General features: G+C 40.0%; 2 protein-coding genes across 4 annotated transcripts in view; both read right to left on the reverse strand.

Moving 5' to 3' along the window:
- Nucleotides 1-630: 630 nt before the first annotated feature.
- Nucleotides 631-13,971, reverse strand: DUT (deoxyuridine triphosphatase). 2 transcript variants are annotated; one of them, XM_075045232.1, is made up of 7 exons: nt 13,610-13,971; nt 12,870-13,032; nt 11,244-11,335; nt 9,499-9,543; nt 2,514-2,588; nt 1,468-1,538; nt 631-989 (listed from the first exon to the last, which is right to left on the reverse strand). In XM_075045232.1, exons 1-7 carry the CDS (start codon nt 13,614-13,616, stop codon nt 933-935), a joined length of 510 nt encoding a protein of 169 aa, XP_074901333.1. In that variant the 5' UTR covers nt 13,617-13,971; the 3' UTR covers nt 631-932. The 2 variants fall into 2 exon arrangements, with proteins under 2 accessions (XP_074901333.1, XP_074901332.1); XM_075045231.1 differs by lacking the exon at nt 13,610-13,971 and adding an exon at nt 13,430-13,559.
- A 5,741-nt stretch (nt 13,972-19,712) lies between these two features.
- Nucleotides 19,713-24,217, reverse strand: part of SLC12A1 (solute carrier family 12 member 1) — a 47,986-nt gene continuing 43,481 nt past the window's right edge. For both annotated transcript variants that reach the window (XM_075043969.1, XM_075043968.1), the window contains exons 24-26: nt 23,257-23,392; nt 20,875-20,942; nt 19,713-19,848 (exon numbers count right to left, since the gene is read on the reverse strand). In XM_075043969.1, coding sequence (XP_074900070.1) covers nt 19,713-19,848; nt 20,875-20,942; nt 23,257-23,392 — 340 coding nt within the window. The remainder of the gene's footprint in view (nt 19,849-20,874; nt 20,943-23,256; nt 23,393-24,217) is intronic.

A 24,217-nucleotide genomic window follows, 5' to 3' on the forward strand; every position in this document is an offset into this window, starting at 1 on the left:
CCTTTTTGTCCCTTCTCTTGTATGCATGTTCTTTCACCTGAAGGCTTCTGAGTCATTTAAGAGATTCCTACACTTAAATAAACAATCAGGTTTGGGACAGATTCCAAAAGAGTTCTATGTTAACTGGTCAAAATAGAATTGAAAAAAAACCAATTCATGTACTGCTTCAATAATTCAGAACCTTTCTTCCATACAGTAACTTAGCAAAGAATTTGTCAACAAATATTTCAACGGCATGTTTCATAGCATTTTTTTGCTATATAGAAGTCATTTCCAGATGAGTTGTGTTATTTAGCTCAAACACTGTATTGCCTGCTCTTTTAATAGAGAGCTGAAAAATTGGCTGTTTGAGGATCAGTTAAGGATCAAAGACAGAACTTTAGCTCTGAACAAAAACACAAGTATTTTGACAGATTGTAGAAGATGCAATATTAAATATCTTTGCCTTATTCTGATTTAGGAGTCAGAGTGGGAAGTCATATCAATACCTGTATTATCACCGATTCTGTATGAAATAGGCTCTCAGCATGAAATACTGAGCTACACAGGTGATAGCTTTCCGAAGATTAACACAAACTGGCAAGGGAACAATCAGCCATTTTAGTTTAGGTGAGTAAAATAATCAAATCATTAAGTTATTTTTTAATTTATTAGAGTATAATCAGCACATAAACAACGAGTTCTTATTACTGAGGACTGAACATCTAAAAAGAAAAAATAATCCATCAACTAATCAATCAATCAAGTCAGTCATGCATATTTTCCCATAATACAGATGAATTCACCGCCTGTAAAAATAGATAGCACAGATACAGAGAAGTTTTATTCAAACTTATTTTTTTTAATGTACTCTAAAATCCCACTTCTAATTCAAATGAAAATTTACAAATACCATAAAAAAGTCAAAACCAGAAAGCATATTCAAATCATTTTCAGTTCTTTCCAGTAGAACCAAAGCCACCCTCGCCACGTTCTGTATCATCTAGAGTCTGAAAGACATCAATTATGATAAGTTAGTTTAGTGTCTTGACTTGCCTTTTGTTTCTATACAACTGATATTGTCCATCATAGAGGAAAGTACATTTACTCGTAACTATAGCTATAATTGAGAAACTAAACCAAAAATTTTTGAGACACTTTAGAATACCTTTTGTACAAGTTTAAACAAATCCCACATTGTGAGACGACTGTTTCTAGTATATACTGAAGTGTTTCTCAAGTAGCTCTGTCATACACAAACCCAAAACAACCTGTTAACTCCGAAAACTACAAAAAAAACCCAATCCATGTAAATGCATGCAAAGCATCAAGATTTTTAATCAGGTCGCAATGCTACTATGCAGTTTTAACACTGAAAGTAGTTTTAAAGCAAAGTATTTATCTATAGCATAAATTTCAGCTTACATACAACTATCTTTAACTATTAATTATTGAAAATAGCAGAAATATTTTCTCTTGGCAACTTACTTGAACTTCTTCTAGCTCAGGATAGCAAATGCGTTCACAGATGAGCTGGGCAATCCTATCCCCTTTTTTAACTGCAATGAAGTTAAAATATTGTTAGTTACTTCAAAAAAAGTGAACAATCAATACAAAGTCTAGACAATGCCCTTTCAAGAGTATCGGAATGTACTGAAGTATAAACACTTATCTGAAACTTAGTTAAGCAGATGTTAATAGTCCCAGAAAAATACAGGCCAAGATAAACTCGTGCCTAGTCCTTTTAAGGTGAAGCTTCAGCAGCAGTACCAGCTCAAGGGATCTCCCTTCATTCCTGCTGCCATACTGTGGCATCTTGAGTGTCATTACACATAAATACTGCAGAGATGGAGAGACAGCTGTATGTATAACGTATGTATGTATGGGTCCTTTTGTGAACTAGACCCAGGAACTGACTTCTCTGGAGGGAAAAAAACCCCAAACTGATTAAAGGAGGAAAACAAATTTCTGATTAGTACCCAGTCTGGTTCACAGAACTTCCATAAGTTGCTTGTGCTGTGAAGTTGCAGAATAGGCTGCAAAAACACTGGCAATATCGTAACTGGACCCTGAGGCTTAAAACTGACCATTTGCAGACAGACAGCATGATTAAGGGAAAATCGTATCTTTATTACTCAAGTTTCCCAGGATCCTGGAGAAGTTCTTATCTCAAATATTGCTCAGCTAACAAGAAAGAAACTTAATACAAAATTGTGCTTCAGTACAGCTTACGATTCTAAAGCTTAGCTAAGTTGGGTTGGTTTGGTTTTGTGGTGGTGGTGTGTTTTGGTTTTTTTTTTGTGTGTGGTTGTGTTTTTGATTTTTTTTATTATTTTTTTTGCATGCTACCTGATTTTCTAGGAGTGGAATCTTTTCGTGTTTCCTTGACAGGACATTGTTAAGTTTCCATGTTTTTGTTAATTGTAAAAAGAATGTTCTCAGCTAATTCTAACTCTTCATAGACTTAAAGAACAATCAGTGTCTCATTTCCAGTCAGTTGGCTGAAAATAGGCTCTGCCAAGCTTAACAATTACCTTCAAAAGTCTCCTTGCCAAAGTTGAAGAGTACGACACCAACATTTCCTCTGTAATCCTCATCAATAACACCAGCTGTCGTAAGAAAGAATTAAGAGGATGTCCAGTTACTAAATGTTGTCAGTATATTAGATAAGTAGATTAGATAAGGTTTAGTTTAGTAGATGATTGCAGTATCTCATATTGACATCCTTTAGGCTACTCATGCAGTTAAACAATATATATGAAAATACTGAAATACCTAAATATGCTTATCAATTTTGCAAAAAGAACTGAAAAACACCATCACATATCAAGAAGTGTTTTACCACTGTACTACTCATTTTAATTGTAATACCATACCTGAAATCAAGACAGCTGGACCAAATTCAGGCTCCATTTGTTCTGTTAACTTCAGCTCTTTCAGTGTCAAGCAGAAATCTGTTCTTAACTCTAACATTTTATTTGAGAGCTATGGATTTGCACAGATCCAAATCCCGTATCTCAGGCAGGGCAACAGAACTAAAACTTTAAGGAATTAATAATCATTCAGCTACATTCAAGTGTAAATAAATACTGTAAAATAAGCTTGCTCTTGTATTTTATATAACTGCATTAACTGCATAGTTCAGGAGATTATCTACCAATACACATTAAAACAATCATATTCTGCTTCTTTGGGGGTTTTCTTTCAGATACAGGAAGCGTATTTCCAGTAGAAAAACTGGAGTTTGGGCTTCCTTGTGGACCAAAGTATGTATTTTGAAGCCTACTGAAAATACTAAAATTGCATGTAATTCCAAGACATTCCCAGAATCATACATACAGAGTACTACCTTTAGAGATTAAAACCACCAGAAAAAATTGCAGTATGACTATACCTTGAAGTTTTTTAATGTTGAACCACAACATACACACTTAAGAATAGAAAACTGAGGGGTTTTTTCTTAGTTTCTTCAGCTGTGTGAAAATATTGCAGTAGATATGGTCCACAGTTACTGTACAATCTCTGTACTAGTTCTAGTGTGAAAAAGGTATTTATACAGCTCTCTTTCCCTTGTAATGTTCTGTGTTAATCCAGTCACGTTTCTGAACAGCTTCCTAATTAAGGTGTTAGTAACACTGGGAGTATCCCCCGAGCTCTGAAAATTCAGAAAAACATACAGTTCTCAAGTTAACTCACTAGTATTTAACTGCATGCAATTGCTTAAAGGGACCCTAACTACAGAGCACTGTCAAAAGTAACAGTGAACAAAACATAGGGGTTGCTATGCATTAATGTTTTCCAGAATGAAAAAAATTATTAAAAAAATTCTTGAATGTAGCATTCAGTTCAGCTGATTCAGAGAGCTTGATATACCAAAGCTACATGCACAGGTCTTGTACTGTTTATTTGGTTTAGGTTAGACCAGCTTTCAGAAAGTTAACTACACATCAGTTAAATTGAGAATTGCAGTACGTCACTTATATTGGTGATCAGAGCTTTCTTGCACAATTTCCACCACAGTTCAATGTTGCAATTCAATACTTAAAATATTAAAAGTCAAATTCTATGCACGTTTCAAGTGTATGAGCAAAAAAGGCTGAACTATAAAACAGTAACAAGAAACTTTTGCCTTCTTACTTCTAGCAAAGTACTATTCTTTCCTCCTTTTTAAAATAACAGATAATCTAGAGCCCTTACATAATTGCTAAACCAGGGGTGACACAAAGCTTTAGCTAAAAAGTGCTACACAAATAATTTGCTTTGTTTTATACAAGAGTGGACACTGAGTCTATGCTACATAGATGCATTACAAAGAGACATTCAACAAATGTGTAATGGCAGCAAAAATAATTTTAAGCATCACTCAAGTTCTGCAGTCAGTTGCCCACTAATTTGGTGTATTGTTCACAAGTCGATCAGCTGAAAGCCAGAAGACATATTTGGCACATAATATTATGTACATATGCTCATAAATGCATATAAAAAGATCATTAGCTCTTTGGTTTGTCAAATTAAGAATTTATCCATTCTCAAGTGTTCCTGTACAGCTAAGACAACATTTTTCTAGACCATATGCTGGGATAGATATTGCTATGCATTAGAGATTGATAAAGGAATTTGCTAACTTAACATAATGAGGACTAGTTTTATTTCTGTTATAATAGAGCATTTTGCTCTGGTGTAACACAATAGTCAGAACTGATTACTACAGATTACTAATTCTATTTAAATGGAGATTATGCTTTTATATGTATAAAATGTACCAACTAAAGTACTATGGTTAGATTTATACATGCAAGAGTTTCTTGCATGTCACATTTTTGCTAGAAGTATCTGAAGAAAATGTATAGAACAGAACAACTGAGGCTACTTAAGGTCATTCTAAATTAACTTTTCTGCCTTCATGCCTCTGACAGAAAGCAAGTTTATTTCTACATAATGACAAAAATTGTACTCAGTGTATTAGTTAGTGCTTAACTGCTAATGAAGTTTTTTGATCTACCAGACATTGCTGCTATTTTCTGGGAGAGAAGGAAGAAAAAAAAAAAAAATCTAACACTTAGCTTGTATTGGAGTAACTAGAGTTTAATGGCACGTTAGTACTTCTACACCTTTTTAAACCCCAAACTTTTTTTTTTCTGAAAAGAAGTGTTATAATGGATCTATACTAATTTACAATTAACTTGGTCAGATGGCTTACCTGACCTTTAAACAATGGCATTGGCACAATCTCAGCTTTATGTATAGACACTAAAATTTATTTTACAAGTATTTGTTGAAAAGGCTGTCATCTAAACAGATACTTCTATGAAGAGATACTAAATTCTTTTGACCACCTATTTGACTACTGCCAGACACTGGCTCTCTAGGATTTGAAAAATGTCTGATAACTAAAGATAGGACTGATTAATATTTCTGTGGCTGAATGGAAGTCAGCAACACTGAAAACTTAAGTCACTTGTATTATTCACTAGAGGGGGAAAAAAACCCCTCTCACAAAACCACTCTAATTTTCAAAGCTTAGCTATAAAGTAAACACCTTGTAATGGTTCTACAGATTGTATCAGATGTATCTTCTAGCAGGCAAGAATTGCACTTCCTGCACGCTTCTGAGGATGAAAGCTTTCCAGAGGATGCAGCGAGGAAGAGCAGGCTTCTTCCTTAAAAGCATATCCACTACAAACAGAACTTGCAATTAGAGTTGAAGTTATCTATTAAGAAGATAACATTTTAAAATGTTTTGTGGCCAAAACAATTAGTCTAATGCTGTGCTGAGTGACTGAAAACACTGTCAAAGCCATGATGATTTCAAATTCTGTTAAAGGCACAGATGGGTAAAGATTTTGTGAAATGAATTCCTGTATTGGTTTTATGTGGCAAGGTTTTGGTAGTGGCGGGGGTTACAGGGGTGGCTTCTGTAAGAAGCTGCTGGAAGCTTCCCCTGTGGTTGAGAGAGAGCGAGCCCATACCAGCTGGCTCTAAGACGGACCCGCCGCCGGCCAAGGCCGAGCCCATCAGCAATAGTGGTAACGCCTCTGTGATAACATTTTTAAGAAGGAAAAAAAAGTTGGGAGAGTGAGAAGCAGCTGCCGGAGAGAGGAGTGAGAACATGTAAGAGAAACAAGCCTGCGGACACCAAGGTCAGTGCAGAAGGAGGGGGAGGAGATGCTCCAGGTGCCAGAGCAGAGATTCCCCTGCAGCCCGTGGTGAAGACCATGGTGAGGCAGGCTGTCCCCCTGCAGCCCAGGGAGGTCCACGGAGGAGCAGATCTCCACCTGCAGCCTGTGGAAGACCCCATGCCGGAGCAGGTGGGTTCCCGAAGGAGGCTGTGACCCCGTGGGAACCCCGCGCTGGAGCAGGTTCCTGGCAGGACCTGCGGATCTGCGGAGAGAGGAGCCCGTGGAGCAGGTTTTCTGGCAGGACTTGTGACCCCGTGGGGGACCCATGCTGGAGCAGTGTGCTCCTGAAGGACTGCACCCCGTGGAAAGGACCCATGCTGGAGCAGTTCGTGAAGAACTGCAGCCCGTGGGAATGGCCCACGTTGGAGAAGTTCGTGGAGGACTGTCTCCCGTGGGTGGGACCCCACGCTGGAGCAAGGGAAGAGTGTGATGAGCCCTCACCCTGAGGAGGTGAAGCGGCAGAAAATAACGTGTGATGACCGTAAACCCCATCCCTGTCCCCCTGTGCCGCTGGGGGGGCTTGGTGGAGAAATCCAGGACTGAAGTTGTGCCCGGGAAGAAGGTGGGGGGAGGTGTTCTGAGATTTTTGTTTTATTTCTCATTACCTTACTCTGGTTGATTTGTAATAAATTGAGCTAATTTTCCCTAAGCTGAGTCTGTTTTGCCCGTGACGGTACTTAGTGAATGATCTCTCCTGTCCTTATCTCGACCCGCAAGCTTTTGTTATATTTTTCTCTCCCCTGTCCAGCTGAGGATGGGGGAGTGATAGAACGGCTTTGGTGGGCACCTGGCGTCCAGCCAGGGTCAATCCATCACAATTCCCTACCAATCATTTTCTTTTTAAATGTATTGTACCTCCTTTGACATAGTCTTACTGAGTTTAACCACCATGTGGATTTTTAAGTTCAAACTACACTATTCGTATCAAAGAATATACGATCCTTGGAAGATACAGGAAAATATGACCCAGGAAGACCTGATCAGTTTTCCTTCTGTACAGGGTGACAAACTCACTCTGTGTAACTGGGCATACTGGCAAAACACACTAACATCCTTAGCATTCTGTTATTCTGGAACAGCAAGTTGCAATAATTATAATTATGCTGAGGACTAAGGCACTTTTCTAAATTATGTGTATTGGGTAGAAATCATCTACATCATTTTTTAAAAAAATCATGCATTGGAATTGGCAGTCTGACATTCTGTCTAACTCTGTCAGAAGTCTGGTATGTCATTTGTTGGGAAAGCATCCACACCTAGCAGATGTGAATTCTGAACATACTCTTGCATGACCCTAATTTTTCTCTCTGACCCTTAGGACTTCTGGCAGCGTACTTTCACTTAAATGGATAATGCCCTCACTGTGACAAAAGTACTTCGCAGGACAAGTTAAAATTATGCAACAATTGTTTTAGTTTTGTTTTGGGTTTTGGTTTGGTTTCTTTGTTTGTTTGTTTGGGGGGGTGGTGGTGGTGGGTTTTTTTGTTTGTTTGGGTTTTTGTGACTAAGAAGTCCTCTGCTAATTGTCAGTAATATTTTTTTACTCATGGTTTGTCAACTGTCAGCTCTTTTAAATAGGTCATCCTGCTAAGCGCTTCTGGTTGCCTTCTGGTATTTCCTAGTTTAACTTTCAGATTGAAAAGACTGTTACAGAGCATGTGCATTATTTCATATAAACAAAGAAAAACTGTTCTAAAGGTGTCACTTTAAAGAACCACACTATAGTAGCCCATGTATACTACAGAGTGTTATAGGGGTTTAGAGAATCTGTGACTCCCATCTTAGTGCTCTTTTGTATGTTACACAGCAACACTTAAAAAACCTTAGTGTAACAGATGTACAAGAATAAATTCTTAAGACAAAGCCTCAATGACACAAAGCTCGCACAGATGCTCCCCTTTAACCTCTGATACCAAAACTGTATCAAAGGCACAGGCAGACTTTGATATGCCATAAGGCAGATAGAATAAAGTAGTTCTGCAGCAGCTCTAAATGACACTGGGAACTGCCTTGCTTTTTGGCTGGCGTGGCATCAGAAAGCAAAGGATGCCTAGAGTCACCCTTCTCCAGCTCTAGAGCCAAGCCTATGAGCAAGTAAAGGCTGAGTACCAGTGTTCCAAGTAGACTATCTTGTTTAACACTGGGGTGTGGGGGGATGACACCAAACCCAAACAACAAACCAACAACCCCTGCCACCCCCAAAACCCAAAAACCTAGTGAAGAGGAAAAGGCCTCAACTTCTCAGCATACTTTTCAAAACATTTTATTTAACTTAGAACTGTATCCTTGTATAATTAGAACAACGCAATACAGATTTAATACTAGTTAAATCACTGTGGTTACAGCTGTGCCCAGAGTGACTCCGCAATAATCTTAGTGGTGAGAACTTCTGTGCAATGTAGATGCCATGTTGTAATACAACACATAGAGAATCTGCCTGTGCTCTGATCAGCCCCACTGCAAAACTGGAACTGAACTTTCAACATCATTTACTTTGTGTTGCAGTTATAGGGACATAGCAAAAGGACGGTGAGGCTTTCATGAAGGCTTCTGATTATAGATATGCCTATAATAACTGTTTTTGAAGAAATATCTGTGAATTTCTAATCAAGATTAAAGAAAAGCTCATAATATTTTAATATACCACCCTGTTGTTCAAAACAAATCTGTTGCTAGTTCTGAACAAAACAACAAGCAGTGAAGACTTGTAGAAAGTGGGATTTTAGTTTTGTTTCAAAAGACTTTCAATTTTTAAGTCAATTAATCTACAGTTAGTTTAAATTTCATTTGCTTTATGTAATTTGTTACATTTTCATCAGTAAGAGTAAACTAAAGCTCTTTTCATCCTAATAATCAATTCTGCCCACAGCAATGGTGTATTCCAGTGCTTTTTATCATTCCTTTTCAATATCATTACGATATATTCTCTGCATAGAAGACTATCTATGTTACTGATTTAATTCATTCAGATCTTACACTAGACTGAAAAGAACCACACACAGATGTTTAGTCAAAATAGAGAAAGGAGAATGTAAAAAGTCATCTGAAAGCCTAAACAAAAAAAAAAAAAACAACTTCTATGCCAGGCATTGCCTACAAAAAACCAATATGGTTATTACTTAAAAAAAAAAAAAAAAAAAAAATCAGTAATATTTTCATAATTCAGCAGGTTTTAAAATAATTACGATGCACTGGCTCTCCGAGGTGTTACCCAGTTATCTCCTTTTGCTAGACTACCAATGATGCTACCATTATTTATTTACACATATTACAATGTGAAATTAAGGCAATTCTGCCATCAAGATTTAAAAAGTCTTACTAAAAAGAACAAAAATCTTACCACCAACATCTATGAAGTGTTTTGCAGCTAAACCAGAACGCGGTGCTAGAAAAAAGAATTTTTTTTTGTAAGTATATTTCTTTTAAAACTCTTACACAGTAATTATAAGTTATATAGTGTTTCTGCACAGTCGTGGCAGCAAGAATTGTTTCCACAGTCTTTCTAAAATAAACATGATTTTACAGGACCTACTGTGTTAATGCATATATTATACAAAATAACAGCTGCTACAGGCTACACTAAAATTGCAATTTTTAAGTGATATAAGCATATCTTTGTTTAGACCACCAAATGCAGAGTGGGTTTTTCCAAGGAAGGCAGCTGGAGCAGATACCGACTATCTAATCTTGGCTTATTTTTGGCAGCTACTGGTTTGGAATAATCTCAAAAGACTATCAGGTCAATCCATTCAAGTTATGATGGAAAACAATATTTGGCAAGCAATTTACTATGAAATATTATACACAGATGAATTAAATTATGTGCATGGTTGTGGTTTTTTTTTACTTACCTTAGCCTACTTTGAGGTGCTAAAATGTTAACTCTTGTCCAAAAGTTTTTTTGTCTGGGATAAGAGAAATGCACACACATTCTCCTTTTAGATTAAAGAACACAGCAAACTCTGATCACACTCTTCCACTAGAGTAGCTATTGCTTTTTTTACTTTAAGAATTTATACATAATTCAGAAAAAGAATGCACAAAACATAAATGTCTTGGTTTCAGCTGGGATGGAGTTAACTGTCTTCCTAGTAGCTGGTATAGTGCTATGTTTTTGAGTTGGGTATGAGAAGAATGTTGGTAACACTGATATTTTCACTTGTTGCTAAGTAATGTTTAGACTAAAGTCAAGGATTTTTCAGCTTCTCATGCCCAGCCAGCACACAGGCTGGAGGGGCACAAGAAGCTGAGAGGGACACAGCCAGGACACCTGACCCAAACTGGCCAAAGGGATATTTCATACCATGTGATGTCATGTCTAGTATATAAACTGGGGGGAGTGGGGCTGGGGGGATTGCCACTCTGGGACTAACTGGGCGTCAGTCGGTGGGTGGTGAGCAATTGCGTTGTGCATCACTTGTATATATTCCAATCCTTTTATTATTTCTATTGTCATTTTATTAGTGTAGTAATTGTAATTATTAGTTTCTTCTTTTCTGTTCTATTAAACCATTCTTATCTCAACCCATGGGTTTTACTTCTTTTTCTGATTCTCTCCCAGTCCCACTGGGGGGGGCGGGGGGGAAGGGGGGGGCACAGTGAGTGAGTGGCTGCATGGTGCTTAGTTGCTGGCTGGGGTTAAACCACAACAAAATATCTTGTACAAATTCTCTCAGCTATTGTGTCACAAAAAGTAGTTCAATTCTATTAAACTACTACTCATACTTCAGCGATAATTTTTAAACATCCAGGGGTGTATTTTCAGTATGTCCACTGCCAACTGGTCTTTGTGATTCAAATTCTGAAACTGCAGAGAAATAATGAACTATTGCATAGCCTCTAAAGTTTTATGTAGATTATGAAAAGTTGTGCTAATCACCTTTTTGTCATTTGACATACACCAAACCTCAAAGGTATTTATTTGACAAGAAATGTCTATGACAAGGCTTAGTAAATTACACAGCCATGTGACAGCTCTTTTTGTGTAGACTAATTCTGAAAGCTTTAGGCAGAATCTAAATGTGAAGATGATGTCAAACCTGGTCTACAGTGACTCTGCAGTCTTCTTATAGCCTGTTCACTTACCTACTCGGCCATAGCATCCAGAAGGAATTGCTATTTGAATGTCTGTTTTCACTACAGCCTTTTCCATGGGTGGTATCACACAGTCATAGGCACTACATTAAAGAAAGAAAACACTAGTTGATATAGAATATTTTGAAAATTTTCTTCTCTGTAACTTAAGGTACAAAATTACCCAGAATTATTCTTGCTGGGAATTTATACCATGGAATTTATACAAGAAATATTTACAGATTTGCAAAATCTAATGCAGATCCTAAACCACAAGATATTCCCATTTTGATGGTGCTAGCTTAAGATTTCAGTAGTGTCATTTGAACAGCATAGTCTTAAGACTGCTAGTTTTAAACCTTTTTTTAACTGGTAAGAGAGACAAAAAATACAAGTTTAACTTTAAATTAACCATTAGGTGAATGGGGTTATGCAATTTTTGTGCAAAAGCACAAACTTTAAGGATAATGCACTCTTCTGATTAAGCTTTCTACAGCAGATGAACTAGTTGTAATCAAAAATAATAATCTATTACATTACATTTTAGGCAACAATTTTTTTTCTGAGCAGGCCGGAAGTTCACAATTCACATAATTTGCAGTTCCCAACAGAATCAAACAGATTTTTAATAACTTTCGGAAGCTACCCAACTAGAGGCTTAATGAAAGGCACTGGTGACAATATGACGGTGAGACTGTTCTACTTGTTTAAGGCAAGCATATCTTGGCCTTGATGATGAACTGATTCTTAAACACCGGGAAGCACCAAAAGTTTTTTTGTGAAATGGACTTTTTCCAGGTGTACAGTGCACCATTGGAACAAGAACAAAAAGCAAACCTGGTAAGACAAAAGGAATACAAAGGAAAAGTGTCAAATGTGGTGAAGCAAAGCTTCAGGAAGGAAGTCAGATAGATGAAGTAAGAAAAAGGCTGATTATTCTAAGTAATGGTAAAAAAGGGAAGGTAGAGGAGGTTGCAGTGGAGTTCAGATATAATTAGTGATTGTATTTGATCACAGAAGCACTATGCAAACAACTACAAGACTAGCTGCAGCTATTCCTCAACACGGTGAAAACCTTTGAACAATGGTTATTATCAGTTCAAGCAAAGCAAAACCTAAGTCTGTACAGCAACCAAGATGGTTTCCAGCTAGGAGCATTACCAAACTGCCTCAGCTTCCTTTGGCAGGCAGTACCCAACAGCCAAGAGGAAAGCAGAAAAGCATATGTGCTGGCAGGAAGGGGCCACACGCGCTACCTCTTGTTTCTTCCAATAGGAAGGCACATAGTCAATGCTGGCGCCAAAAGCAACTCAGGCCAACGTGTCAAGCCTGACTTTTGGCCAATGGCTACATCGCTACCTGACAAAATCGGTGCTGCAGCACGACTGGACCACAGATCTCTAGAAATGAAGGGAGAGGGGTGGGGGAGGAAAGAAGCTAACGAACAGGCCAGCCCTGACCTCCTCTTCTGCGAGGCCGGCGAGCCTCTCCGGGGGGGCTCTGCTCAGCAAGACGACCTGCCTCACGTGGGCCCTCTCAGCCGCCGGAGCCCCGAGAAGGGGCTCGTCGAGCAGGGGGGCAGCGCCTCTCCCTGAGAGGAAACGGGCCGGACCGGGACGTGGGGTGGGGTACACTCACCTGTACAGATCGTAGCCCGCAGCCCCAGCAGAGCCCCTGGAGGGGGCGGAGGCGTTCTCGGACAGCTTAGTGAAGCGGAGCCGTGCGGTGGGCTCCCCAGGCACCGAGCCCTTCTGCCTCTTGCTGGGGGATGGCTGCAGGACGGCCTCGGAGGCGGGCATCGCTGAGCAAGGACGGGAAGGCGAAAAAGACCCGCCGTCAGGCGAAAAGCCCGCGAAAACCGGCACGGCCCACTGAAGGCGGGAACAGAGGGGGAAGTCGCTCCATCCCCGGCCGCTCCCCGCGCGGTGCACCCTTGCCACCCCTCGCCGGTGAGAATGGCCTCGTCCGGCTCCTCCTCGGCGCCCAGCTCCCCGGGCCCTCCCTGAGGGCTCCTTGGCGGCCGCGTTCCCGGCCCATGGCGGCGGGCGGGACTCGCCGCTGGCGGAGCCCCGTAGCCCTTCCCGGTCGCGGCTGGGCGAGCCTCGACAGGGTGGGGCCCGCGGCAGAGCAGGGCCGCGGTGCGGCTGGCCAGTGTATGCTCCCCCCCCCGGCCCCTTTCCCCCCCACCGCCCCCTTACTGCGCCCGCGGGGCTGCAGGAGCCGCCTGAGGCGCCGGGCCAGCATAACGCCGCCGCCGTGTGGGGAGCGTTGCCGCCGCCAGGCCTCCCGGTGCTCCCAGCCGCTGTCCGGTGGAAACAGCCCCGCGGGGCGCAGGCGGAGGGCGGCGGCGCCCCCGTCTCCCCCTACCCGGGGTCTACCTGCCATCCGCCGCGCCGCAGCCCCTCCGCCAGCGGCCCGGCGCCGCGGGCCTCGGCGGGACGCGGCGGGGGCGGTGCCGCGGGGAGGCGGCCGGACCCCGCGGGGCGCTCCGCGTTGCCGGGGGATGCGATTGCGGTTGCACGGCGGGCGGAGCCGGGGCCCAGCGCGCCGCCGGGGGGGGCTCTCACTGTGCCTCACTGGGGAGCTGGGGCGGAGGCGGCGGGCCGGGCCGGGGGGGGCTCGGCTGTTCCAGCTCCCTCAGAGGGGCCGCGGCCGACCGCCCCCCGACTCGTTTCCAAGTCGCGCAGCAGGCACGGCCGTTAATACGTGTAGCGCAGCGGCAGTCCCGCCTTTTCCTCACGTAACCTGCATCCTCCTTCAGAACTTGTCAGGCAATGACAGAAGTGTTTGCCTTATGAAAGGAAAACAACCGCTCCCCTTCCTCGTCGAGGCTGTAGATAGGAAAACCTAGCAGTGCTCCGCCCTTCTTATTCTTCTGTCTCAGAACAGAATAATTCCGTGATTTCGCCGTCTTTGATTTTGATACTGCCCTCTTTCGCCACCCCGCCTATCAAAGACTTGCCTAAATTTCCCCGTAGTTCTCTGTGCTGTGGGATGACAAGCGTACCCATCGGATTCATGGTTGCAAAACTTTGACCACTCTGATGGATGTATTTTTGTCTGTGCAAAATAGCTACAGACTGTTGGAGTTCTGTTTGCTGGTCTAAATTTTGTCAAACCAACCGTTCTTTGTGCCTTTTTTTTTTTTTTAATCAAAGTGTATGTGATTGTCTCCTTGCTATGTTACATTTTTTAAACGCAGCCAGACGGCAGTGAAACCATTGCTACACATGGCAGTACAATTGTGAAAAATATTTTGAAGAATGCCCCAATCTGGGGTTTCTTTTATTGCTGTTCACCACTTTCAGTCTTAATAGTATGCACTGTTTGAAGGAGAATGTGTATCTATCATAGACCTATGTGAAAAAGCTACTTAGAATATTTTACAACTTCTGATGTAAGCCATCAACAAACTGAAGTTTATAAGAATTTAAGTTGTATCAAATGAATATCTAATTATAAATGGTTATTTATACAAGCAGAACTTGATAGATATTACAACTGCATCCTGCATTATAGTGTAGAAAAGGACTAATTTTATGAATAGCCTGGCTTGGTGAGGCAGGCTGGGTTCTAAACTGTGTCTAAGGTAGCCTGAAAGTCCATGAGTAATAGATAGGAAGACTCATCCAAATGTATTATCAAGGAGAAAGGTCTCAGCCAAGTGACGCTTTTTTCCTCTGATCTTTACAAGGAAGAAAAAAAACCACCAAAACATGCTTGAAGTCTGGGCAAGTTTGCCTTGGTCCTGGGAATGCGCTGTTAGCTCTGTAGATAAATAGTCAGTTGGTCAACATTCTGGCATTCTTGATTGCGCATTAGTGCTGCTCACCATTGGGCATTTCCTCCTGACTTTGAAAGGCAATAGTGAGAGAAAATGAAATTATCTGCCTTTTACCTAGATTGAGAGTAGGAGTAGAGGCTGCTTTGTTGTCTACAGAAGGAAACATAGAGCTTCTTTCAGGGATAAGAACCCATAAAATTCTTCCCACTGAAGTTTTGGTGTCAGAATGAGCATTTTTATTAGAAGAAAGCTGTGGCTTTAAAAGAGAGATTGCTCACCGCAGTCTCACTTAGAACAGCTGTCTCTCTCACAGTGATTAAGGTCTGTAATTTAAAAGGCTCCTGTGAGGGCGTGTGTTTATAATGAAGCTCTATTTTTGATTTTGTGTTTTGCTGTACAGTGTGGGGGCTGTGGAATTTTGCCATTGCTTTTTACTTTGTTCCAGAACAACCTTAGTGCTTATTTTGTTTGAAACTGAATTTCCTCTGATGAAATTCCAGCCATGGCGTGACTGTGTGTTACTGCTCTTGTTATTTGTGGGGAGTGTGAGCTAAAACTTGCTGTATTTGTTTGTTGTTGCAATGGCACAGCTACGTTTTCCACTTTTCCTAGCAGAGTCAAGGCCAGTGCAAGGTGTCCCCTCAGCAGCACTGGCCACGCAGCCTCGATGGGCTATGTACCTGCCAAGGGGCTGTGCCGGCCAGGTACCAGAATGAACAGATGTTTAAACAGCATTTTGATGTATGCTGAACTGCACTATTACAAAGCCTTGCTTTTCCTCACCTGTAACTTGAGGGCTGAGTCACTCATTTGGAAAACAGCTGCAGCACTTTAAGGGTTTATTGCCCCTTTGACAAAAGTTACAATCTGGTAATAGGGGAGAGTGAGAAGGATGTAGGAGTGATCCTCAGTTACTTCATTGAAGTCCCGTGATAGTCAAACTACCTGAAGGAGCAGCTTGAGGAAGACTGCTGAACTTCAAGCTGAAGAGGTTGAGGGTTCCTCAAATTCTGTTCTCCCAGCTTTGCTGATAAATTGGGCACCTCTGCCAGAGGGGAGGTTACAAACAGGTATGGGGAGTTAAATGAGTCAGTAATAGCTGATGTAGCTGTTTGCCCCATATCTACATGTTACCTGTTGCCATGTCTGTTACTTGTAAACTACTAATCAGTTACTGAAACTGTTTTTGCCTTAAAGAAGATCTTGAAATACCACATGGAATCGTAGAAAAAGAGGGAAAAGATGAGGAATATCCAGATTTTCTGAGCATGAAGGGCAGCCTGTCATATTTTGCCTAGCCAGGAAGGCTTATGGTAGGACTTTTTGAAGATGTGATGAAAATTGCAGAAGTTTAAGACTGGTAAAATTTACTATGCAAGTGGCTGGAGCTTTGTACTTTGTCATTATGATGATTAGGTGGAGAACTCCTTTGGGTGTGAAGTATGATGGTAGCATGCTCTTTGCACAATGTGGCTTGAGCAGCTGCAGCTATTTATCTTCTGAATGTGATGCCTTTTGGTTAGGTAGCTTTTCTATTTGTACTGTTGAGTTGCTAATTTAAAAATAAAATTAACAGACAAACAAAACCCCCCAAAACTAATCACTGTTGGGGACTGAAAATCTAGTGAAAGGCATGTTGGAAGAATGCTGTTCTGGAGCAGTAGGTGGGGACACTTATTACAGTTCCTAAGCACTGTGCCCTAGGGGTATATGATCAAGACCGGCAACTTGCCAGTGGTTGTAAAAAGATTTAAGGAAAATGTATTCTCTGAACTACGATGAAATGCCTTCTGTGATACCTGTTGGAGGCCCACTAACATTAGGAGGAAAAGGTAAGATTCGCTGATGAGAGGAGCAGTAGTGGATCATTTTAACAGGCCCTTTGGCACAAGCTTAGCTGTGCAGGATGCCTAGGCTTTTGAAGAAGACTCAAAATATTCTTTGTTCTTGCTTCATAGCAACAGTATTTTCACACTTTAATGTCCCTGGTCACCTTATCTATGCTTGCTTTTGTTGTGGCTGATCAAATCAACCCTAGATTATATAAACCTGCGGAGTTGGTACTGATATACAATCTCAAAATGTGCTAGACAGTTTTAGAGCCATATTTTTTCTAGAGATGGCAAACTTGTAATTAGAATTAAGTTACTAACATGGTGATTAAAATTAAGCAGTTGTTTTATGCATGATTTATATAAAAGAGGAAGTGTCTGTTACAGAGTGGGAAAGGAGGTGGGTGGACTAACAAAATTTTGCAATAGAAGTTGCAGTTAAAGATAGTCCATAATTAATATGCTCTCCAAACTGGTCATGCACAGACTTCAGAAATCATAGTGAGGAACAAGAAATAGAAGCTCCAAGGAAACTGTGTGTTGAAATTACTTGTGAATTTGTGGAAGTAACGCTTTCAGGTAGTTAAGCACTGGTGCATCTAGAGTTTGTGCTGCTGGTTATAACATTGTTGTGTGGATACATTATCTAATTAATCACTGTAGTCTAAGCAAGGATTTTTACAGAGATATGTATGTTAGTACTTAGTTTTTGATTGCTGTTCATTTGGAAACGTACCTCTTGGGATTTATTGTTGCAATGCCCACAGCAATGTGTTTGTGAAAGAGAAGTGCAAATAGTATTCAAAGTGCCATTGCTGGTTCATATTGTGCTCCTCTTTTTGGATCTCCTTAGGTCCCCCGGATCAGTTTGGGTCGATGTTCCCCGTAGATTGAGAATTACAGTGCTTGGGAATATTTGGGAAACAATCCACACTCATGTACAAAATTGAAAGGCTTAATGTAGGTGTGCAGTTCCCCCAGCTCCTTCCACAGATTGTGATAAGAAACATACTTACAGAAGGCCTAAGCGGAGCCTCCCTAAAAACTCTTTTTCTTTGCATTGCCTGCCTGGGTACCACATGCAGATTATACCTGTTTGGTGTCTGAAGTGAGGTGGGAAAGATGGTGGCCATTGCAGTTCTACAAAGGTGGAAGGACCTGACAGCGTGTAATGAGCTCCTGTATCATTGCTAACATGACTGTGAAGGATGAGGATAATCTCCCTGTTTTGCGGGTGTGGAATGTGAGGTTTGGTTTGCTCAGAGCTGTGCAGGAAGCCTAGTATATTTAGGAAACTCATATATCTGTCATGCAGTTACACTGCAAAATGATCCTTCAACCTGGTTGTAAAAGTGTAAGAAGGAGCGGAGGAAGAACATTATGAGAAAATACCAGTATTTCATATCCTGCCTTTAATAGATGGAGAGAATAAAACATGGATTATTGGGTGACATTACCACGTTCTGCTGAATTGCTGCTGTTGAACTTGGAAAAATATGAATATCAAATATTTGTCATTTTTGGAGATGGAGTGCTAGATCCTCCGCAAGTTAAATTCTAATAATTCAAGCAAAGATGGAAGCCGAGGCCTGCTCTAAAATAAACATTTAGTGAAATTCAGGGTCCCTTGGCTTTCCTGGGGCTTAGATTTCACTTGAAGTCTGCAAAGGAGTTGCAGAACTACGGTAATTAAATTAGCTGTGTTCTTTAAAAGCCTTTAATGTAAATAATGCTTACAGGTATGATGTAGCTTTCCCCGCTAAAAAGAGAAGCTGCTTTTATTGACAGCTGAAATTATAAAGTACTATAATGTTGCAGAATAGAAAATAGAGAAATTACACAACTTAATGGATTTCTTTTATTTTAAGTTAGTGTATAATGAATATTATTTAGAAAAATCTAAAAATAAGAGAAATTTTTTATATAAATCAAAAAATAAGGCATTCAACTCAGCTAATGGAGTTTTTATTGTTTTCTAATCACATAAATCACTGTACATATTATCCCAAAGTATAATGTCAGACTGTATTAACCCTACATTCATAGCAAAAATTGTCAGAATACTTAGTATGTCACTAATTTCTTTGTGAAATTTACTTACCACATTTAATTATTGCAATCATACATTCCATGTCAGAGCTTGAAAATTCATTATCAAGTCTTGTTATATATAGTCCATTTTTATATATGTAACTTTTTTGTTTGTCAGTTAATTAGAAGCATTTGAGTTAATATAAATTAGCAGAACAATTTAAGTAAAAGCATCTGCTGTAGGCATAGGTCTTAATTTGGCAATTTTATAATTAAACAGCATCACAGGTATTCTACTTGCATTATCTCAATTTATAACTTTGACCTGATGGATACTGTACAGGTTTTTTTTCTCTCTTCCAAACTGGTGCGTTTCCTTGTAATCCTCCTGTATGTCTATTAGCAACTATGACAGTGCAATTTGAAAGAATTATTTATTTATAGATTTAATCTATTTTGTATTGAAGGGGTTAATTTTGGCTTTCTAGGATAAATATCAAAAGCATTTTCAATACCTTATAAAATTAGTGGAATTTTTTCTGTGTGTGTTCAAATTATTTGCTGTCTCATGTGATAGATAGATATATATATATATACACACATATGGACGTAGATTTTCCTTCTTTTGCCTGTACTGGAGTGTAACACCAGCAGGACCATTTACATTTTTTTTTGTCTAATTTTTCACTGTGTTGCTCTGGATTTTTGAAAAAATTTCTGTCAATTAGTTAATTTTTAGATCTGTATTAGATAAGTTTGTCTTTAATAAATCACTGCCATTAAAAATGTAGGTGTTGAAGTCAAGCAAGGGATATTCTAGGCACTGATGTTCTTCTAAGAATAGAAAGTCAGTACATTTTTGTGGTTGCCCCTGACCATTAAGATTGGAGGAAGGTTCTTGGAGAGAATTTCTAGCCAAGCCATATACAGGTAATCAGACACTACTCCTTTTCTTGCGACTGGAAGACTCCTGTTTAGACAGAGAAGAAAATAAAATTAACATTATAAAGACAGGGGTAGCCCTGATAACATGCATCTCACTAAATATTGAGTAGAAAACATCAGCTGTTCATATACAACTCTGTTCATCATTAGACTACATGATTGTTTTAATCTTAAAGCACAAAGCTACCATTAGGCCTTAATCTTGCAAACTCTTGCTCACCTGGTTAGTGCCATTAACAGGGCTAGTTGTACTGGACAGGGACTGCTTGTGCTTGTTTGTAACATTAAACTGGTAAAGAAGCATTTTTGGGGTCATGAAACCCACACATAATATGATTTTTAAAAAGGATAAAAATACAGTACATGCATAGTTTTGCATTCCATCATCTTATTTTCTGATCTGTAATTACTGTGAGGTGGGAGTTTTAAAGTATGAGTCAATTTATGGTAAACATTACCTCATCAGTCCTTTTTTGGAGACTGAATTAATAGAGTTAAGGAGGTTTATCTGTGTATCACAAATACTAACTAATTTATTGAAGCTGTGTATAAAAAAATGTGGCTCTAACTAAAAATTGATTCTGAAATTGGCTTTTTATTATTATTATTGGTGACTTCTTTTTCTTTATGCAATTGCATAATCCTTATGCAGTTTTATATAGTTCCAAGTAGATGTTGGCTAATGACTCCATTTGTTATGTGCAAACTAAAAGAATCCTTTCTCTAACTTTGAGTTGTTAATAGTTGGGGGAAAAGAAAGGAAAATGTGCATTTTCAGCAGGTAAGTAAGCAAGTGTAACACTCAACATGTAGATTTGGATATGAAGATTACATTTCTGACACATTTTCATGAGCAGAGATTTGTTTTAAGCCATCAAGAACTACCAGGAAAGATTCATGTTCAGTGTAGTCCCAGAGAACCATCAGTCCAGATGCAAGTCCTTCAAAAGGTATGTAAAAGATTATTTTTGCCCTCAATGAGGGCTCTAGTCCAGAATCCCTTTACACATTAGATGATTCTCTAAGTCAGAACCAAAATCTTGCAACTCACAGGACAATGAGGTTAGCTGCCCTCGAATGCTCTTGTAAGAGTTCATTCAGACGGACTTGGCGGTAACTCTGATTAAAACAAAACGGGGAAAAGAAAAAAATCAGTTAGGTTAGTGATCCTCAGTTCTGGTGCCTTACAGACTTCTAAGCCACCGACTACCTGCAAGATTTTCCACTGTTGCTTTGGCAGCATTGAAAGCCAGGTCTGCTCTGCAGTCCAGAGTGACAGGGATCACAAAATATGAGGCTAAGCCATGCTTCTTGATTAGTATAGTTACATGGGGGCCAGACTTCTTTACCACTGTGTAAGACTTCCTGGGGATGGGGATTATTTTTGTACTGACACCGTACCAGAGCTGGTTCAGACATAGTTTTAAAGTATTTATTTGGCTATTGAGTATAGGAACTGTGCAGAACCTCCTTTGTGCTATTGTTTGATGGCAGTTAACATGTTAAATCATGTATTTTTTAAGTCTCCAGCTGCCATGCCAGTACGGCTGAACATCAGTGTATAAAGGAGCACCTTGCCAGAAATTCCTCTCTTAAACAGGAGACCGGGAGTCTGGAGTAAGACATAGCTGCTTTATGTATTGTGTATTTGTATGGACTTTTACAAATTGCATAAATGGCTGTTACTTTGAGATTCGGCCAAGATTACTTTATGGTCAAGCTAAGGCCCTCAAAGTTTTTATAACTTAACACAAGTCATAGGGAACAAGAGAGCAGGGCGGGTTTGTGTACAGGGAGGTGGCAGCGTGGGAGATAGATGTATCTTAACTGGTCTTATAAATTATTCTCTCTTTCCGTGGAGAAGGTAAAGAGCTGGTTTTTCTCCATTCAGACCTTAAATTTTCCTTCTCTACAGAAATTTTGCTGTTCTTTTACACATGTTATATAGGTAAGAATCCTCATAATTTAGCCAGTTGTTATCTCATGAGAGTCATCCTATAACATCACCATTTATCTGTGCTGCCAGGGTTTTTCTCTGTTGAATTTTAAATGTGTTCTAATGTCCTTTGCAAGATTCCCAGAACTGCCTTATTTCTGAAGATAAGGGGCATATCTTTTCAGGTGTGTAAGCTAAACTTTTTATTACTGTTCTTGTTTTATACAGAGATTTAGCATTTTCATATTGCTGACTGCTTTCAACTTACAGGTTTTTTTCCTCGTTCCTTAGTTAGTGACCTAGACAAGACCAAGCTTAATCATGTATTTTTTTTTCCTGTTGTAACCTCACTTGTTCTGCACGCAAGTGTGGGTATCTCGGATTACGTTCCTGTTGTCTTTTATACTGATATGTTCTAGGGGCTCTGACTCCCAAGTTTTGATGATTTATGCTGAGAGTACTTCAAAAGTTTTCTGCCCACAGCTGACTACCATAACTTTATGCTGGTTATCAAATCTATGAAAAGGGTAATACAGTGAGCAGTCAGTCTGCTTCCCAGCTGCTACAGTCCGTAGTGTATAGTGTGCTATCTTAAATCACCATTGATTTCAGCTTATGTTAATATGTCAGGCTGTGACCTCTAGCGGCTCTGAGCTCAGAATCGCTATCCTTGCTCTGCTGAGGAAGTTACCGGCACCATAAAATGGAGATAACTAAACTCTCAGTGCACTCAGGTTAATCCAACATAAATAAAATTGCTAGATTAATTCTCTGTGAGTTACAGGACAACTTGTCTCTTAAGGGTGGAAGAGTTTGCAGTATACTTTTGGCACTGGCCTGATGAAGCTTGGCGCTTCATTGCTAAAAAGGTACGCTCCAACAAAATTAAAGAGCAGCCTGGGCTCTAATTCACCCAGTGGATCAGCCAACACCAGCCTTAGAGTGCTTCTGAACTGCAGGAGAACTCCTGTGTTGTAGGCAGGTTTAGTCTTCACTCTGCCATTGAGGTAAGAATCCGTGTTAAATTGCGCCTTTGGAAAAATTTCTAGATCCAGTTGTAGGGTCTGGATTCAGTTCTCAATTTCCCAAGTGGTGAATGTTTGGAACTGCACTCTTTAGGAGGTTCAAGCTCTAAAACAGTGGAGCCATTTAATAAATCTCTCAGAAGATCTTATTAGCTTAGGCTCAGTGCAGCACTGTGTGGCTTCTCGTTCAGAGGTGGTTTTCGTTTGGCTGGCTCTGATGTGGGCAGAACTCCTCATCAGCCTGGAAAATACTGTGTAAACATGCCAGTGTCTTACAAAGTGCTGAATAATGCAATCATAACACACCTCTGCAGTGTTTACAATATAAATCCAATTTGTAAATATCAAATAAAGGTTTGTACGTGTCATATTTCTAATTCCATATCTGGTATTTCACATTTTCTTACTACTCGCTTCAAACATCTGGAGTGTAAGAAAAGGTACACATGTGAAAAGGTAGGCAAGGCTTTACCTTCTCCTTGAATGCTTCCAGCTCTGCATCTGTAATTTTCCATGGTGTCTCTCGCTTTAATTTCTCAGCAGTTGTTATATCTTTGCAGCTTTCATGGAGGCGATATGGTTCAATCATCTCTTCAAAGAACTTCCAGCTGAAACAGGAATTACAGTGGAGGCCTTGCTGCAGGGTATGAACTCACTAACTTAATTCACAGATACTATGTATAGCAGGCCCCACTGACTATAATTGTGGCTGAAAAACATGCAAAATCCTTAACAATTCTTTGCTACATTGTGCCCCAAGTTATATCTGTGCCACTTCAATATGTTGGGGTTGGTTGAGGATAATTAAAAGGTTATTTGAGGATAATTAAACACTGCATTTGGCCTATTATAGTTGCAGAGAATTTTCTGCATTTTCCTGGTTGTAGCAAAAATACTGAAATTAGTTCTACAGTAACTCCAAACTGCAGTATATTGGTTCTAATGTTAACAATGAATATATGTCTCCTCATAAATACTGAGCTTTTATTATTGTTTTAGCATTACCTGCAGCAATCAGCTCCAGCACCTGACTGGTACAGTTTTACTGTTATAGTGTTAAAGAAATGGCGAAACAGGTGATATAAATCTGTGGCAAGGGGCTGAAGGAAATGCTGTAGGTTTTTTGCTATATGGGGGCTCAGATTTATGTTCAACTCCCAACTTTTCCACATATTTTCTCTCTAAATTTCAATTTGATTCTTGAGGTTTTTGACTGTCATCATTTGGACAAGCTTGTCATCCTTCTGTACTTCCCTGCTTGCCCATTTGTTGAAAGTTTCTATCATCCCACAGAGACCTCAGGGAGTTTCTTTTATATTAATGTAAGTGTATTTTTATGAGCACTTGATGCTGACAGGCCTCACTGTGAAGTGAAACAAACAGGGGGCTGGACACAGGTTGGACTTTGCTATGTGGCCGGGAAATCAAGAGAT

This window comes from Buteo buteo, chromosome 13 (genome assembly GCF_964188355.1).
Source record: "Buteo buteo chromosome 13, bButBut1.hap1.1, whole genome shotgun sequence".
Taxonomy (NCBI): Eukaryota; Metazoa; Chordata; class Aves; order Accipitriformes; family Accipitridae; genus Buteo; species Buteo buteo.

Bases quoted from the DNA above. Each gene is read 5' to 3' on its own strand.
- DUT (XM_075045231.1), bottom strand. From the start codon at position 13,475: ATGCTGGCCCGGCGCCTCAGGCGGCTCCTGCAGCCCCGCGGGCGCA. The intron at 11,336-12,869 runs GTGAGTGTACCC...TCTTTAATGTAG, and splicing joins GCGGGCTACGATCTGTACAG to TGCCTATGACTGTGTGATAC. The intron at 1,539-2,513 runs GTAATTGTTAAG...ACTTCATTGCAG, and splicing joins TGGCAAGGAGACTTTTGAAG to TTAAAAAAGGGGATAGGATT.